The sequence below is a fragment of the Oryx dammah genome, unplaced genomic scaffold, assembly GCF_014754425.2.
Source record: "Oryx dammah isolate SB20612 unplaced genomic scaffold, SCBI_Odam_1.1 HiC_scaffold_14, whole genome shotgun sequence".
NCBI classification, from domain to species: Eukaryota; Metazoa; Chordata; class Mammalia; order Artiodactyla; family Bovidae; genus Oryx; species Oryx dammah.
This window is the reverse complement of record NW_024070198.1, coordinates 41,463,673-41,478,693: the sequence shown is the minus strand read 5'-3', so window position 1 is coordinate 41,478,693 and position 15,021 is coordinate 41,463,673. Positions and strand designations below refer to the sequence as shown.

The following is a 15,021-nucleotide window of genomic DNA, read 5'->3' as shown; positions in this document are numbered from 1 at the left end:
TCAATCTGGTAAAAATTTTATTTAGCATCACGAATTTAAAATTGGTCTCTTCCCTGAAAACAAACAAAATCAGCTTACATGACAGGCAAGCTACCAGCTTGGTAAACAAAGGTGCAGTGTCTGTCTTGCGGGAAGAGTACATTGTTTTCTTACTTCTGTATGCATAACAAACAATTTTGCTTTATTAAAGTAGCAAAAACCTCCAGGTAGTGCTTTATTTTTTCATTCTCTGTAGAATATTGATTTTGTAACACTGATTACAGTCTGATGTGTACCATTATAACAAAAGTTTTACTTTCTGAAAGATCAGCAAAAATACATCAGCAAGGATATAACTAGTACATTTACTAAAACACACCATAATCATAAAACCAAGTGATTACAATCATCCTCACATTTGACATACCAGCTACATCCTAGGAGAGCTGGTATATTCGGCAGGTGATTCATAAGTGTAAGTAATGACACTCATCAGTCTTAACACTTCTGAAATGTTATTCCTTTATCAGTTAAACCTAAAACAAATCAATAAGAGGACTAAAATATAACAAGGATGAAATCCAGAATGTGTTGAACAGAGACAGTGCTAAACAGGAGGAAGAGCACTGAATTGGGAGTCAGTACATTTGGATTTCTGTCTTATCTTTGGCCCTGGATGGATGATCTTGGGTAAGTATTCTGGGCTATATGAATCCTTCACTTTTAAAATGAAGAGAGTTGGCTGGATGGTTCTCTAAAGTCTTTCTAAGATTTGAAAGTGAAGTGTTAGTCACTTAGCTGTGTCTTTTTGTGACACCATGAACTATAGCCCGCTTCTGTACATGGAACTCTCCAGGCAAGAGTATTGGCGTGGGTAGCCATTCCCTTCTACAGAGGATCTTCCCCACCCAGGGACTGAACTCTGATCTCTTGTATTGCAGGCAGATTCTTTACCGAGACACCAAGAATTGGGAGCTTTCCATAATTCTAAAATCTTTGACACTGATTCATTTTTGTGTTGTAAAGTGAAATTCTTGACAATACTGATGTGGCAGTTGGGGTGAGTCCAGCTCTGCCCACATAAATATGACTTGGTGCTTGTGTTCAAGTCTCTTCCTTCTGGGCCCCGTAATGGCCCTATCCCCAAATTAACAAACAGTAATGACAGGTTTCAGGAGGTGAACAAGCTTGTCCTTCCACTAGACACAAACTCAAAACCTTCCACTAGACACAAAGTCATGGTTATTAAGAAAAGCTATCATGGAAGAACTATGAGGAAAACCCACTACATCCTCTTTGGTAAATGGTACAATAACAAAATTCACTAACGGAAGAAGGCAGGGACAGATATGAACTATAATACATGATTTTCAGTTGTTATTTGCGAACATGCACAAAAATATACACACAACTAGAACTATATTAATATGAAATATAAATTCAAGGTTCAGGTATACACAGAAGCCTCTCTCGTACTGCTAATCTGAACAAGGTTTATTGTAGCTTCACATGTTTATAACTCTAGGGGAGGTAGTTAGCATTACTGATGTTGGTTTCTACTCTGTCATCCAAAAAGCCCACCTCACTCAAATAACCACAGAAATGAAAGATGTCCCTGCCCTGCTTTAGGATGATTCATCCATCCCCTACTTTCCTTATCAGAGTACTGTCCTTTGTTGTGAAAGACTGAATGACTAGTTTCTGTCAGCTCCCTATCTGAAAGTTAAGTAAACTTAATCTCTTTTGATCGGAGGTCTAAATTTGTCCATATTTCTTTCTAATATTCTAACGTAACTCCTATCTCCACTGTACTTACACAATTCTGAATACTTAACCATGATACGCATTATACAAATTTGAAGAATATGAATGGGTAAAGCAAAATTACTTTGAAAATGTAAAGTTTTCTTAATAAACATCATCCTTTCATTAAAGTACTAAAGTGCTTCCCATTTGACAGCAGTGATTGCTTTAAACAACTGGATGAACGTTGAAACATTCTCCAACACCTCTAATCCTTGCCCTGTCTCAGGAAATATAACACACTCAGCCTTTCACTGTCCACCTCCCCGCTAGGGGACAGAGGACTTAGATCCTATTCTGGTCGAGAATCCCTGATACTGAAGAAGTGGCATCGCCAGTTAGATATTTTGTTGAGCTTTGCTTTTCCATAATTTGACTGTGAAACAACAGATTTTTGCCTTTCCAGATATGTCCTTTTTTATAATATCTCAATATGCTTTTCGAACCCTACAGCTCTCTTGTATTTCTCCTTCCTTACAAGATTTTAATACACTTCATTAAGAGGGTAAGACAACCCCTCTGGAGAATCACCAAACTAAAGTATAATTTCTGAATTACCTATCATGATAAAGCTCAACAACTAAGCTTGAGTAAACAATTTTACTCAGTATTCAATTTAAATTGAAGCTTAAGTATTCAGTATAAGCAGAAGTAAACAGCATCGTTGGTAAAATGAATATTACAGTGTTGAGTATATTCTGATTATTAAATCAAATTATTTAAACTTCATACTTGAAAACTAATGTAGAGACTTTTTTTTAAGTCTGATCATCTTTTATTTATTAAAATTTTTTTTTATTTATTTGGCTATCAGGTCTTCTGTCACGTGGGATCTTTGGTTGAGGCACACGGGGTCTCTAGTTGGGTCATGGGGACTCCGGAGCACGCACATTCAGTAGTTGCCGAGTATGGGCTCAGTTGCTCCATGGCATATGGAATCTTAGTTCCCCTACCAGGGCTCAAACCCATGTACCCTGCACTGCAAGGCAGATTCTTCACCACTGGACCATCAGGGAAATCCTCAAGACTTGTTTTCAAAATGGTCTACTGAAATTATCATAAAAGATACCTTTTACACTGGTCAGTTATAGTAACAAATTACATTGCTTTCCTTTGTTAAAATATTTTCATCAATTATATAAACTATAGAGTTATACCCTCATTTTTCACTCACTTTCTTATATTCAGAACTAACACTTTTCAGTTCAGTTGTGTCTGACTCTTTGCGATCCCATGGACTGTGGCACACCAGGCTTCCCTGTCCATCACCAACTCCCAGAGCTTGCTCAAATTCATGTCCATCGGTTGGTGATGCCATCCAACCATTTCATCCTCTGCCGTCCCCTTCTCCTCCTGTCTTCTATCTTTCCCAGCATTGGGGTCTTTTCCAATGAGTCTTTTCCAAAAACTTTTATATTTTTCTAAATAAATTTTTATCAGTGTCTACCTAGTTTAGCAACTTAGAATTGAATCTGTTTGTTCTATAGAACTGCCAAAGATCACAAATGTCTCTTTGACTAATGATATAAAATAGCCATATCTGCAAGAAAGACTTAAACTGTCTTTATTTTCCCAAATTCTAATAAAGTGAAACTTCTGTATACTGAAGTTAGAATGATAATGCATACAGAGCTTTTAAAGTAGTTTTGGAGAAAATACGAGTACATTTCTTCCCAAATTTTAAAAATGATTTTCTGTGCCTAAGTTAAGCAGATTATAAAGAAAAGACAGAAAGGGTCTCAGATCCAAGATGAAGGGCTCAAATGAAATCGTTCAGTGAGATGGAGGTCCACAGCCCCCAACAAGGCACAGAGCTTAGAGTTTAACACCAGTGGCACCAGGGAGGGCCCACTTCCTTGGCTGTCCTGTCAGTATTCCGCACGGATGCACTTTGCGATGGTGTTCAGCTGGATATTTGAAGTTCCTTCATAAATTGTGCCTTAAAGAAAGGGGAGAAAAGGAACATAAAGGAGTGGAGCCACAGTAAAAGAGTCTGTACGAGAATCAGGTCTGCAAACACCACCTCTGCACTTGCTATAAAACTTTACCAGGAACACTATTCAATGTCCCCTCAATGTGGTATTATTTGACAAGGTAACTCTACCTAAAAGATCACAATATTCCATTTGATTTACAGATTCCCAGAATCAGTATTAAACAGGTGAAGTTTCCCGTTCCTAAACTATCAATGCACCAGCCTGGATGGTTTCCTGGGAATAGGCAGCTTTTATAACTGCTGAGTTTCTATCTTCCTACCTGGCAGTAGAGCAGTGGAACGCTCAAGATTGGTTACCCACTTAATGTCTAAAATTAGAACTGAGCTTCCAGCAACAGCATTAAGCCAATCAAAAATATTAACATTTTCAGTAAAAGAAAAATTAAGACAGTAGAATTTGTTGTGGTTTTATTGAAAGGCCTTCAGAGGCCATGAGGCATTTAAAAAGACAATTTGATGTTTAAAAAATAATAAACCTACTTTTTTGAAGGAAGAAGTAGAGGGGGAAAAATCCAGCCACAAAAAAATGAGAACCAAGAAACATAGTAACTGAAGAGATTAAAAGTGCCTCTGCCTAGGTACCAGTAACAACAATAAAAATATCAAACCAATACAACAGCCTAAAACACCTACAGAGTCAAATAAAACAAAATAAATGTTAAAATCTCTATTTACCAATCTTCGCATCTCGGAAATATTTTTCCACAGGGTAACTTTTGGTGTAGCCCACGCCTCCCATCCACTCAATACACTTGCTGGTAATGAGGCCTGCAAGCTACCAAAAAGAAGCACAAATGACGCTGAAACCACATAACTTACACATGACACTCTAAAATATTCTTAGTAACATGGATTCACTGCCATTGGCAACTGGAAGGATCGAGGTTATTTTGTAAATTAACGTTTCTTCATCCCAGTCTCTATACCATTTATGGAAAATTTCCTATTCATAAAATTCTTCTTTTCTTAAGACAATTACGGTCTTTGTTTTAGACTCGTACACTTGTTGACGGTGTCATTTACTCAGCAAATGTTAACCAAGAGCCTTCCTGTATCATCCACTCTGCCAGCCACAATGTCTGGGTGCTGACCGGTCACGGCCCTTTTGGTCCTGCTGGTCTTTCAGAGAGACAGATGTTGAACCACGATCACCGAAACTGAAAAACTGTATGGGGTCAGAGAAGAGCCTGCGGGAGAAGCTGCCACAGTTTAGATGGGGCAATGGGTGAGGAAGGTACAGCCTCGCTGACAACTAAAGGACAAGTCAAAGGACATTTCAAACTGAGGACTGACACGTAGAAAGGCTCCAAGGGGGGAGTGGGTTCATCGAGCTCCAAGGCCTGAGGACCAATGGGGTGGGATTGGGGTAAGCTGTGAACAGGGAATGGGTGTGGGCAGCAGTGGGCCTCATGTGATGTGAGCAGTTTAAATAACCTGCTGGCCCCCAAAGGTGTCCACAGGAGAATCCCCAGAAAGTATAAATGTGCATCACCTACATGGCATAGGAACTTGCAGGTCGGTTAAGTTAAGGGATGATCCCAGGTTATCCGGGCAGGTCCCGTGCCATCACAAGGGTCCTTATAAGGGAAAGAGGAAAGTAGAGAAGGGTGACGTGACCACAGACACAGGAAGAGCTAAACACACAACCCACTACTGGCTCTGAAGACGGAGGAAGGGGCCCTGAGACTCAGAAAGCGAGTGGGTTCTAGAAGCTGGGGAAGAAGAGGAGATGGACTTTCCCCCAGAGCCCCTAGGAAGGCAGCTCCACTGACACTCAAATTTCACCCTGTGTGTGTGAGCATGCACACGTGTGTGCAGACACGTGTGTGTGAACGTGCATGCATGTGCGTGTGTGTGCTCAGTCGCTCAGTCGTGTCCAACTCTCTGCAACCCCATGGACTGTAGCCTGCCAGGCTCCTCTGTCCATGGGATTCTCCAGGCAAGAGTACTGGAGTGCGTCGCCATGTCCTCCTCCAGGGGATCTTCCCGACCCAGGGATCGGACTCGAGTCTCTGTGCATCTCCTGCATTGCAGGCAGATTCTTTACCACTGCACCACCTGTGAGGCTCATTTCAGATGTCTTACCCCACAACTGTGAGACGATAGAACTGTCCTGTCTCAGGCACTAAATTTTCAGTAATTTGTTCAAAGCAACAATAGGTGAATAAAAAGGTCCCATTTGTTGTGAAGAGTCACTGAAGGGTTTAAAACTGGAGCATAACATGGCCTCATGGACACCTTGAAAGGGACACTGGACTGGAGGAAGCCACAAGGACTAACGAGAAGTTAGAAGTTGCCTCCAGTGGTTTGGTAAAGACGTGGCACAGCTTGGACTAGATGACTGGTAATAAATACCAGGGGAGAGAGAAACAAATTCAAGACAAATTGAGGGGCAGAATTCTCGTAACGGATGACGGATTCAACAGGGAGTGGGAGCAAAGGAGGGGCGTTGAGGGGACTCAGGTTTGTGACTGTGCAGGGTGGGAAGGGAGGGTGGCGTTCAGGGGAGGGGGACGGGGTGGGTAAAGCAGAAGCGGATCTGTTAGTCTGGAGCTCAGAAAGGAGGTTGAGGCACAAGATTAGACCGGGGAATGAAGGGGTTAAAGAAATATCTGAGGCCAGGGAACGACTAACACACTGCTGAGTCCTGTGATATGACCAAGTTTCAGCCCAAGTCCAATGTGTTACATGCAGAGTACAGTCAACACGAGGATGATATCTTCCTGCTATTTTCTATTTCACGTTACCTCCAGGGCATTCGCTTCGCCCCAACGTGGAACCACAGCCATGATGCCAGTGTTCAGCTGAGGCCCACCTAGGGATTTACAGTGGGGTTTCCACCTGAACTGGGTGACTTGGTTTCCACCCGAGAGCCATGGGAACATGGAAACCTTACAGAGTTAAAGTACCTCCTATGGCAGCTTTACTTTCTTGCATTTCCTGTGTAGGAACTAGAAGGTCCATGTTATTTTACTTGAAAAACAAACAAATGTTCAAGCAACATTCCTAAATGACAAGGTTAATAAATAAATATCTTAAAAATTAAGAGACTGCAACCTGAAACTATCACAGCATTGTTAATCAGCTATACTCCAATACAAAATAAAAATTAAAAAAAAATTTTTAAAGACTGCATTACTCTTGCTTGTTTTACCTCTGATGCATGGTATTTGGCCATAGATGCTTCTTTAATGATTGGCCTCCCAGCTTCTAAGAGCCTCGCAGCATTGTATGTGAGTAATCGTGCAGCTTCCAGCTGGGTGGCCATGTGAGCCACTTGGTGTTGGAGCCCCTGGAATAGTCAGATCCAATGTAGAGAATCACAATTTCTGGAAACACAGCTCATTGTCAAAATCCTGCCTGTACATGGAACAATGACAGACTCAAAACATACTTGCCCAAAAATAAACATTCATTTTGCAAAAGTGTTAGTTAGTTGTATCCAACTCTTTTCGACCTCATGGACGGTAGCCCGCCAGGCTCCTCTAGTCCATGGAATTTTCCATGCAACAATACTGGAGCGGGTAGCCCCTTCAAGGGGCTTCTTCCTTGAAGATCCCCTTCAAGGGATCTTCCCAACCCAGGGATCAAACCCAGGTCTCCTGATTGCAGGCGGATTCTTTACTGTCTGAGCCACCAGAAGGCAGTTTAAAACCTGCAATCTAAAATAAACTGCTCCACATATTGCTTCTGAAAAATTTTTCAAAGCTCATGTAAATTGTTTACAACTGCCGAGATTTAAAGCTTTCCCTGGTGGCTCAGCGATAAAGAATCCGTCTGCAATGTAAGAGCCGTGGGAGATGCAGGTTTGATCCCTAGGTAGGGAAGATTCTCTTGAGGAAGGGCATGGCAAACCACTCCAGTATTCTTGCCTGGAGAATTTCATGAACAGAGAAGCCTGGCGGGCTACAGTCCATCGGGTCGAGAAGAGTCAGATGCAACTGAAGCAACTTAGCATGCACGTGAAGATTTAAAAGATAAATTATCGTAGAATTATGTTTAAAAATGTGTTATTTTTAATACTGTGTCAAGCACTTGAAACATCTGAAAGAAAGTCAAAGTCGCTCAGTCGTGTCTGGCTCTTTGCAACCCCACAGACTGTAGCCTGCCAGGCTCCTCTGTCCATGGAACTCTGTGGGCCAGAATACTGAAGAGGGTAGCTGTTCCCTTCTCCAGGGGATCTTCCTAACCCAGGGATCCAAGTCTCTAGCACTGCAGGCAGATTCTTTACAATCTGATTCACCAGAGAAGCCCCTTAAAACATCTATTTGATTCCAAATCATCCTGAAGAGTATGTAGTATTATCTTTATTTTACAGATGAAGCAGCTGAAGTTTGCAGAGGTGATGTAACATGCTCAAGGACTAAGCCAGCAAGACAAAGAACCAGGATTCTAATCCAGGATGTCTGACCACAAACCCCAGGCTCTGGAATTTGGAAGCCATGAGGAGGCAGCTCCCAAGTGCTCACCGGTGTATCCTGAATCATGCCATAATCAGGCCTCAAGGACTACTGTTCTGCCCTTGGAGAAGGTCAATGCAGTCACAAGTATACACACTGAGACCTATTTCTTCCTCCCTGTGCCTCTCCCATTAAAATCCCCGAGAGGATTCCCTTGTGGCTTTGTAACGAAGCTTTTCATTAACAGGAAGACAAGAGAGTATGGAACAGTAGAAAGATGCTAATAATTACATACCTGAAAATCAAATACCCTTCTGCCAAATTGTTCCCTTTCTTTAATATATGGAATAGTGTAGTCAAAACAGCCTTGAGCCAGTCCCAGCATCTGTTAAAAAAATCAGAATTTATTTTTTATTAATAGTTTATGTTCTTAATTATTCAGGTTACAAATTCTTTTTATAGGCAAACGGAAAAGTTGGGGCAGAGAAAGAACTAGGCATACCAAGATGGTGAGGCATATGTTAATGACATTCACCCACTGCATTTATACAATTTAAGTTCTAGTAATTGGGAGAACACTTCCCTGATGACTCAGAGGGTAAAGAACATGCCTGCCAATGCAGGCAATACAGGCGACTCAGGTTCGATCCCTGGGTCGGGAAGACTTCCCAGAGAAGGAAATAGCAACTCACTCCATATGCTTGCCTGGGAAATCCCATGGACAGAGGAGCCTGGTGGGCTACAGTCCATGGGGTCGCAAAGAGTTGGATGTGACTAAGCAGGCAGGAGGGCAGGGTGTTCCATCTTCCTCTGTGTTCTACCGCCACTGTCAGTAAGCTTAGATTAGGAAGTCATGAAGTCGTGAATTGGGAGAAAATGTGAGTAATTTCCTATGAAGAAGAGTACATTTGACTCCAGCACGGAGGCAGACTTTTTGGCGTGGTTATGCCCACTTTTACGGATTCTTCTTCTTTAAGCTTGAGTCTCTAGGCACAAACTAAGCCTCAGAAATTTTATCGCTTCTGAACCTTCTATCTTCTGGTCCATTTCGTATGTGATCAGGATTAATAACAGCTTTGGTGCTGGATAAGACTCTTGAGAGCCCCTTGAACAGCAAGGAGATCAAACCAGTCAATCCTAAAGAAAACCCTGAATATTCACTGGTAGGACTGATGTTGAAGCTGAAGTTTTAATACTTTGGTCACCGATTACGATGAGCTGACTCAGTGGAAAAGACCCTGATGCTGGGAAAGACTGAAGGCAGGAGGAAAAGAGGGTGACAGAGGATGAGATGGTTGGACGGATTCACCGAATCAATGGACATGAGTTTGAGCGAACTCTGGGAGATGGTGAAGGACAGGGAAGCCTGCCATACTGCAGTCCACGGGGTCGAAAAGAGTCAGACAGGACTTAGCGACTGAATGACAAGAGCTTCCGTGGGTTGGGTGTCAGGACCTAAAGGAGCAGTGTTTCTCAGCCGTGACAGCACGTCAGAATCACCTAGGGGAACTCGAATAATAAAAATACCGATATGGGGCTGCCCTGAGCAGTAACCTCTCCAGAACCACAAATGCTCAGCCACCCTCCTTCCCTTGCTGCTTGACTTAGAGCAGAATATGAGAGGGACCATTTTCATACTGTTCATGGGGTTCTCAAGGCAAGAATACGGAAGTGGTTTGCCATTCCCTTCCCCAGTGGACCACATTTTGTCAGAACCCTCCATCTGCCTGGCCTGCTGCAGTCCATGGGGTCGCAGAGTTGGACACGACTGAGTGACTAGACTGAACTGACGAGAGGGACCATAAAGGTAAGTCTACCCAGCACTCGGGGTGAGTCCCTCAAGGTACAGCGCTTCTTTCTGGGGTGACGAAAATGTTCTAGGATAAGAGCGGTGACCGCTAAGCAACATTGGGAACATAACACGTTACTGAATTATTCACTTTAAAATGACTAATTTTGTTACACAAACCTCACCTCAATAAATTATGTTCAATGGTGGAAAAACAAACAAACAATGTGAGGGTCTAGCAACCAAACCCCAACCCTGGGCGTGGGACGGAAGGGGGAGGGAGAGCGGGCCTGAGCACCAGCATCCTGAAAACTCTTTAATGACTTAATGCACAGCAGGAGTTGGGGACAACTGACACAGAGGCGCCAGTAAAAATATCAGTGTATACATTTGAGGAACAAATCAGGATATGGTGGCAGTTATAGCTGGACTGTCTCACTGCCATCCCCATCTCCATCAGAACTGAATGAATTTGAGCTTATAAACTGTTCCTACATTTCAACATTAGGTAGCTGTTAACTCACTATCTAATTACATCAAACCATGTAGGTTTTAGAAAAAGGAAAAAGAAATTCAATAGTTAAAGCTTTGGGGGGAAATACCCACAAACTTATCAATATTTCATTAGTGTTCATTCAAATTTTTCCTCAGCCTTTTACTTTGAACTTTCTGGAGGATGGAATATTATGCCCCATTATATTAAGAACAAAACCCAAACCAAGTCAAAACCCCAAAAGCAAATTAAAATGAGGCAGCAACTCACTGCACTTTCGGCTGTGAGAGAAGATGCTGCTGCTGAACTCTTACAACTAAAGTTCACAGGATGCCAACAATATAGCAAAAGGACACAAATTGTAGTAATCACTTGTCAGTCAACACAGGCTTTTCCAAAACAGTGTACAATGTGTTCACTATAAATAGTGAAAAACTAAAATTCTTTACAACTATAGAGTTTTGAGGATGGACACCTTCAAGTCACTGTTACAGGTGCCTCCTTCTCTAAAAGGCATTCACAGTATTAATCAAGAAACAATAACTACCAGACCTTACTCTTCGTTTCTCTTCTTTCTGACCTTAACTTTTAATTAGGTTATATGATAACTTGGAGTAATTAGACTAAAGCCCAGGCTGTGTATTTACTGCCGGCCATCTATATTATTTATGTGTCTGGGAAGAACAAAATCCAGTGCTATAGTTTTTAATGCCGTATCTGATGAAGCTGAATCACAGAAACACTTTAAAATGAAAAGATAAGCCAGTTCTCTTTACTGATATGTTATCTGTGCTTTGTGGGAAACATGGGTTAAGTTTTGAGCTAAGAATATTTTTAGCAGATTAACAGCAGTGAAGAAAAATCTAGAGTAAAATTATAATTTTACTACTCCAAATAGTTGATATATGCAGTATCTTCAAAATCCAAAAGCTGTAAGTTTTTGAATTCTGAATACTCATTGATTAAAAGTTTATATGTTACAAAAATGAGTTCATAAAACCAAAGATTTCATTTTGTGATTCTAGAAAGCAATTGGTGTCATCTAATAGAAAAATTTAATATGCTATTTAAAGGGCAAATTTGGTTTAAAAAAAATTGAATAGTTCTTATCTTATATATGTTTAATTGTTGCCATTTTATCTCTAGTGCCAGGCCAAAAAGTTGTTTGATTTTCACAGGCAAAAAACGAAGTAAAAATCTTTCATTATCTACAGAGACTCTCACTAAGACTGTAACGTCTTCCTTTTTTTTTTTTTTAAGATTTATTTACTTATTTTAAATGTTTGTTTATTTATCTGGTTCCGCTGGGTCTTGGTCATGGCACCTGGCATCTTCGATCTCCCTTGTGGCATGTGCGATCTGCAGCCGTGGCTTGTGCTATCTGGTTCCCCGACCACGGATCAAACCCAGGCCCCCTGCACTGGGAACCTGGAGTCAGCTACTGGACTGCCAGGGAAGTCCCCTGAATGTTACTTATTCTTAATTTTTAAAATTGCAAAATGAATTGCATGCTTTGAAATGTTGATTTTCAAAAAAAAAATACCACATTTAATCTACAATGTACTTAAGTTATCGATCCAGGTATTAAATAATACTTTAATGCTCTCAAAGCAGAAAAAAACTGTTAGCTCTAAGCCACTGTTTGGGTCTCAGGACATTACATAATTGACCGAAGTGGAATTTTAAAGAAATCACAGCCAGAAGCTATTCTTTCACTTCGTGGAAGGGAAGGGCGCCATCTTGTGTTGACAAGCTTCCAAATACTCACTGGTTTCACTGATTTTTTTTTTTTCTTTTTACATTTTAATTGACTGTGTGAGGAAGAGTCAAGTTAAAGGGTAAAATCTGACTAACCTGTGCAGCGATTCCTATTCTGCCTTCATTAAGACTCCCGATGGCGTATTTATAGCCATGCCCAACTTGTCCCAGGATATTTGTTTTTGGAACCTGAAAAGAAAAATATGCAGTTATTTCTCAATTTAATTTGCCATAATTCATTTTGATTATACATTTTTAAATGCACATATACTCTCAATTTCTGTGATAACACTCTAGCATAGTATTCATTAAACTCCAAGGAAATTGTCCCCAGTATGTCTCTGTAACTCCTTCTAAACTGCTTCCCACGCACTCTCAGGGGGATAGAACTCAAGTCCATGCTGTTCATTACTGCAGCCTCCAGAGCCCAGCAGAGGCATCTGTTGGATCTAGAAGAATGAAATCTCATACAATTAATCAACAACATAAATGAATAACAATTTCCACCCCCTTCCCCAAACTCTTACTTGTATGCTACAATGTGAGATAAACTATCAGGAATAACAGAAAACATGGACGGGTAGTCAGCCTTTCTTCTGTTGAGACTATTATTGCGACAAAAATCAATGCAGGGGTGTGTGTGGACACATGCATGTGGACACAAGATAAAGGAGGAGTGAAGAAACAGATTAAGCTGTTTACTTATACTTAAAAAATCTAGACTAGGAGCACTTAAAAAAAACATACACTTAGCAGAATTCCCTGGTGATCCAGTGGTTAGGACTCTGGGCTTTCACTGCTGGGGGCACAGGTTTGATCCCTGGTTGGGGAACTAAGATCTCACAAGCTGTGTGGCATGGCCACAAAAATAAACCTGCTTTATAGATAGCAGGAGAGAAATTTTAAAAAATACACTTAGCTTCTTAACATGAGCAGTTAGGAGACAAGAGTGGGCAGCGTGGGGAAAGCAAAGGGAGATGAGAAGAAAGAGAGTTGGGGCGCAGCAGTGAGGCTCACACGACCCCATAGGATACCCCAGGAGCACATACACAGTCACCAGGGAGCCAAAAAGGTGACATTCTCACCAGCGGCAGCTGATGGATTGCACCCTGCCCTATCTCAGTCAAGTCTAAAGCACCCCATTCTAGTCAATGCTTCTTTTTTTTTAAGACTCAGCTCTCACCTGTGGGGGGCTGCCTGGCTGTTTTCCACTCTTACTGGGCAACAGCCCCACCTTGTGGCCTTGCTGTGGGCTTCCTCCTCCAAAGCCATGTTTGGTGCACAAGTAACAGGTTGCTAAACTATGAATGAGATGACTTCTTGGGGTTGACACTTGAGACCAGCGGCTGGGCAGACAGGTTTCCATGCTTGGTGTCAACGCTTGTGAGAAGCACACTGAGGTCATGACCTCAACTAAGATCACTGTTCAAGAGGTTTACAAAATACTCTCCTGTGTAGGACTAACAATTTTGATACCTTACTCGCAACTATGCATACAGGCAGAGCGTATTCCTTGTCTAAGATACCCACCTTGACATTTTCAAATGTGATTGGGCAGGTGGAAGACGCTCTGATTCCCAATTTGTTCTCTGGTTTCCCTACATGAAGGCCCTCGGTATCACCATCGACCAAGAAGCAGGTAATTCCTTTATACCCCTGAAATACAGATTTAAAATGCTATCACCACTTTGACTGAGAAGATCTCTTGTTCCCAAAGGGCTCAAGTAAACAGAAAACTAAAAGCAGACTTTAGCACTAATTACTAATGAACTCAGAATTGCACCATGTGTGTTATGAAACCAGAGTGGTGAAAGTAGATTCAAAATCAAGAATTTTACTCTTTATTTTACACTTTCAGAAACCACTGTTGCTATTAAAATTATTAAGCAACACAAAAGTATTACATGATTAATCCCCCATCTTAAATTTAACTTTATTTAATGAAGTTTCAAAATTTAATTAAATTAAATGTTACCCTAGAGAAAAAACAAAAGCAATCTTTACCATTTTGCTGTATGTCTATTTTTCAACTGAATGTGTACGTGCGTGTTCAGTTAGGTCCAACTCTTTGCAACCCCATGGACTGTGGCCCACCATGCTCCTCTGTCCATGATGGATACTCGAGGCAAGAAAACTGGAAGGGGTTGCCATTGTCTCCTCCAGGGGATCATCCAGACTCGGGAATTGAACCCATGTCTCCTGTGGCTCCCACTTGGCAGACTCTTTACTCCTGAGCCATCTGGGAAGCCTTTTTTCTTTTAAATAAGAATAAGCCTTTCTTATTTTAAGAATGTAATAAAACATTCCTAAAAATAAATGTGCTAGAAAAAGAATTTTAAAAAATAAATGTGCGAGGGCACTTCCCTGGCTGTCCAGTGGTTAAGACTTCACCTTTCAATGTAAGAGGTGTGGGTTCAATCCCTGGTTGGGGAACTGAGATCCCACATGCCTCCTGGCCAAAAAATAAAACAGAAGCAACACTGTAACAAATTCAATAAAACTTAAAATGATCCACATCAAAAATAAATAAATGTACTAAATAGCTACTTAAATTCTTCATTATTAAACAGAAAATCTGAAATTCTATAAAATTCAATATTTTACCCTCCTGTCTAACAGATTAGGAGATTAATTAAATGGTCTTCCATGTAGCTAAAATTTATTGTTAATTGTAATATTTGTTTTAGGAGTTTAGTAAATAAGCAGATGGAAAGATGTCGGCTAACTTTTCCAATTCTGAGGAGTATGAAGAGTTTAAGATTAAGTCCTAAGAAGAAAATGCAAGCAAGGAAAAGAAACAAAG

General features: G+C 41.0%; 1 protein-coding gene across 2 annotated transcripts in view; it reads right to left on the bottom strand.

The window, feature by feature from the left end:
• The window catches only part of ACADSB (acyl-CoA dehydrogenase short/branched chain), a 41,339-nt gene continuing 26,318 nt past the window's right edge, over positions 1-15,021 (bottom strand). The window contains exons 6-12 of one of the 2 annotated variants that reach the window (XR_005723555.1): positions 13,749-13,874; positions 12,315-12,407; positions 8,474-8,563; positions 5,864-7,070; positions 5,275-5,355; positions 4,454-4,553; positions 1-3,721 (exon numbers count right to left, since the gene is read on the bottom strand). Coding sequence is in view for 1 of the 2 variants with exons in the window: in XM_040254949.1 (XP_040110883.1) it covers positions 3,651-3,721; positions 4,454-4,553; positions 6,933-7,070; positions 8,474-8,563; positions 12,315-12,407; positions 13,749-13,874 (618 nt within the window). In the remaining variant the exon portion in view is untranslated. The remainder of the gene's footprint in view (positions 3,722-4,453; positions 4,554-5,274; positions 5,356-5,863; positions 7,071-8,473; positions 8,564-12,314; positions 12,408-13,748; positions 13,875-15,021) is intronic. The other variant, XM_040254949.1, reaches the window with a different exon arrangement.